The sequence below is a fragment of the Myzus persicae genome, unplaced genomic scaffold (assembly GCF_001856785.1).
Source record: "Myzus persicae strain clone G006 unplaced genomic scaffold, MPER_G0061.0, whole genome shotgun sequence".
Lineage (NCBI taxonomy): Eukaryota > Metazoa > Arthropoda > Insecta > Hemiptera > Aphididae > Myzus > Myzus persicae.
Window position 1 is genome coordinate 1 of NW_019102166.1, and position 3,275 is coordinate 3,275.

The 3,275-nt window shown below is 28.7% G+C and overlaps 1 protein-coding gene across 1 annotated transcript; it reads right to left on the bottom strand.

The window, feature by feature from the left end:
- Positions 1 to 514: 514 nt before the first annotated feature.
- On the bottom strand, positions 515 to 3,269 carry LOC111031448. Its single transcript, XM_022311372.1, has 4 exons — positions 2,908 to 3,269; positions 2,652 to 2,828; positions 1,192 to 2,580; positions 515 to 1,055 (listed from the first exon to the last, which is right to left on the bottom strand). Exons 1-4 carry the CDS (start codon positions 2,972 to 2,974, stop codon positions 556 to 558), a joined length of 2,133 nt encoding a protein of 710 aa, XP_022167064.1. The 5' UTR covers positions 2,975 to 3,269; the 3' UTR covers positions 515 to 555.
- Positions 3,270 to 3,275: the final 6 nt, after the last annotated feature.

Genomic DNA, 3,275 nt, shown 5'->3' on the forward strand with positions numbered 1-3,275 from the left:
GAGAAATTTATATTTCTATACCAAATCTATATAATATTTTTATTTAAAAAAATCAATAAATTAAGACAGTCTTGAGCTGGGTATATTTTATCACAAAATATTATAACAATAAAAAAAAACATTTCACTTGTTTATGCTATTATAAAACAATTCAACATAATAAAATAATAACTTATAAAAACAAAATAAAAATAATTGTTAGTAACTTTCAGTTTCATAAAATATAGAAATCAATAGTAATTTTTTACATTAACAGAATAAAAACAATATATTTAACTTATTAGCCAATTTAGAAAATTATAATATTATAAAATAAGCAAATATTTAAACAAAATAAAAACAATACATTTAATTTGTTAGTGAATTTAGAACATTACAATATAATAAAATAAAAATAATTGGTAGTAAAGTAACTTTCAGTTTCATAAAATATAGAAATCAATAGAGTGATTAATATTAACAAAATATAAACAATTCATTTAACTTATTATATTATATTATAATATAATAAAATAAGCAAATAAGAAAATATTTAAAGAAAATAAAAATAATAAGTCAATCAATAGAAAGATCATCTGCATTAAAAAGAGTTACAGTTTCAAACATATCATCTGTCATGTCATTGGTGGATGCAACTGTTTGAGTTTTACAATCATAATCATACATACTATCATTAAATAAATTTAACATGTCTTTAGTAGGTGTAAAATTTACACAGCATATTTTTTTTACTCTGCAATGAAGTTTTATTCTAATTAATGCTACTAACATGTTCATAGACATTCTATTTCGTAATTTAGTTTTTGTCGTATTCATCACACTAAATACCCTCTCTACAACTGCATTTGATACTGGTAATGTCAAAACACGAAGTGCAAAATTACTTAATTCTTTAAACATTTGTTTTCCAGTAGCATTTCTTAATTTTGATATTTCTATCCAACACTCTAGAAGAGAAATATCTTTAATATTTTTACCAGGGAATACTTCTTCAAATCTTAATGTTCCTAAATTATTCCATTGGACTTCTAGTATATCAGTATCATTATTAGTACCTGAGAAATATAATACATTAGTACCTACACATGTCACATACTATTTAAATTATAAGATTGTTTAACTTAATATAATATTTACAATATGGATAAACAAATAACTAAACACATATTATTGTTAAATTAATATTCATACCAGCCAGATCAATGGGAAGTTCAGAAAATGATGGTCTAAATCCAGTTATGTTAAAACATTCTTGTGGTGACAAATTTCTCAGTTTTTCCATCACAGCCACATTATGAGGGAATCGTTTTAACATTTCACGACACAAAGAAAAAATGAACATAGCTGAACGTTTCATAACTGTATTCAATTGTTCACTATTAATTGACTTGTTTGAAATGCTAATATCAGATTGCTTTTTAAATTTATATCCAAAATCTATAGATGTAAGAGGCAAATGAGCATCAGGATAGAGTAATGCATTTTTCAGCTGTTCAATATCTAAAATACTAATCATTTTACCATCAGTGCTATTATGAATAATTTTAGATATATGATTTGGTTTTAATATGCGCTTAGCCATAGATATAATTAACATTTTCAAATCTGCATATGCCTTACCCAAATCAATGTTTGTACTTTGAAAAACAAGATTTACTTGAGTTACAGCATGTAAAACTGGATTTAAAAACAATAGATAAAGTAAGTGAGTTTCATCATTGAACATGTCAGATAACGTTCTAGAAGTATAGCACCCTTCTTTACTTTGAGATACAATTCCGAAATGCGTTTTCAAAGGTAGCCATTGAGTAAGCACAGCTTTTACACAATTATGCCAGGAAAGCCATCGTGTCGTGGATAATTGAATTAAGCAAGGAGGCTGTTTTCCATCATGCAGGGCTTGGAATAAATTGTTATATGTCATTTGCCGTAACGAACTATGTGAAAACCAACTTCTGGATTCTCTAAGCAAGAACTCTAAGCTACTTGGAAGCTCTTCGCATGCATTAGCAGCACATATATTAAGAGAATGACATACACATTTTATTAGTTGAAGATGAGGAACTTCATTTCTCAAAAGTGTGAAAAGAGATTTATTTTTTCCACATAAATTGCTTGCACCGTCAGTTCCTATACCAACTAAGTTTTGCAACTTTAATTTTGATTTTTCAATGAATTTCATGAATACATCTTTGAGTATTTCAGAAGTAGCTTTTTCAATTTCAGTAAAACCTAAGAACTCTGTTACCATGTTTGATGTGGAATGACTGAAATAGCGTACACAATATGCCATGTATTTATTAGTACCGATATCCGTTGATTCATCAATAATGATGGAGTATGGATTGCTTCCAATATCTTCTATTAACTCAGTCAGAAAACAAGGTTCAATAACATTTATAATCAGTTTTGAGCATTTAGTTCTATGCAAATCTAATGATGAAAAGCAACTATTTGTACCGCTCATGGCTTTTAGAAGTTCACCGAGGTGGTCAACACTTCTGATTGCAGAATGGGTTGCGATGAAAAGAGCTATCTTAAGGTCTCTAATTTTGTCATTATATGATTTAATACCAATTCCTAAACATATATTTTAACATTTTTAACTACAAGTACACTAAACACTTTTAAGTTATTGTAGCAATACTTACCGAATGATGTTAAGGCAGGCTGTTTTTTAACGTTTAAACTATTGGCTCTTTGTTTATGACAGTTAGTAGAAGAATGTTTTGTTAAATCTGTCTTATGTGCTCGTAATGGTGTCCTACATAACTTGCAATATGCTTCTCCTTTGCCTGCGAATTCATCAGGTGCTCTTTGAAGCCATCCTATATAGGTTGTAAAATTATTAACATTGTTTTATACTGCATTACTGCAATAGCTATGAAAGTTATTTGAATAATATACCTGAAAAGCATGGTAAGAGTTCCCAATCCTTATTATATTTTTTTTCGTACTTTGAATACTTCCCCATTACTGAACTGATCTGCCAATCACAGCGTCAAGTTTTTTTCCGAAAACGGCGAAAACACGATTTAGAACGTCCAGACTTTATTGAATATTGATAATAAAATATGATAAAGTAGCACAATTGTTTACCTATTCCAGAGACAGAAAAACCTATTTTAATGATAATTTGATTATAGCCCAAATCGCCTAGATATTATTGATACAGTAGCCCAATCGGCGACTGGTCGCCAAAGCATATTTTTCGTCGCCAGTAGACACATAAAGATAGCCCAATTGGCGAAAAATCGCCCAACCTGGCAACACTG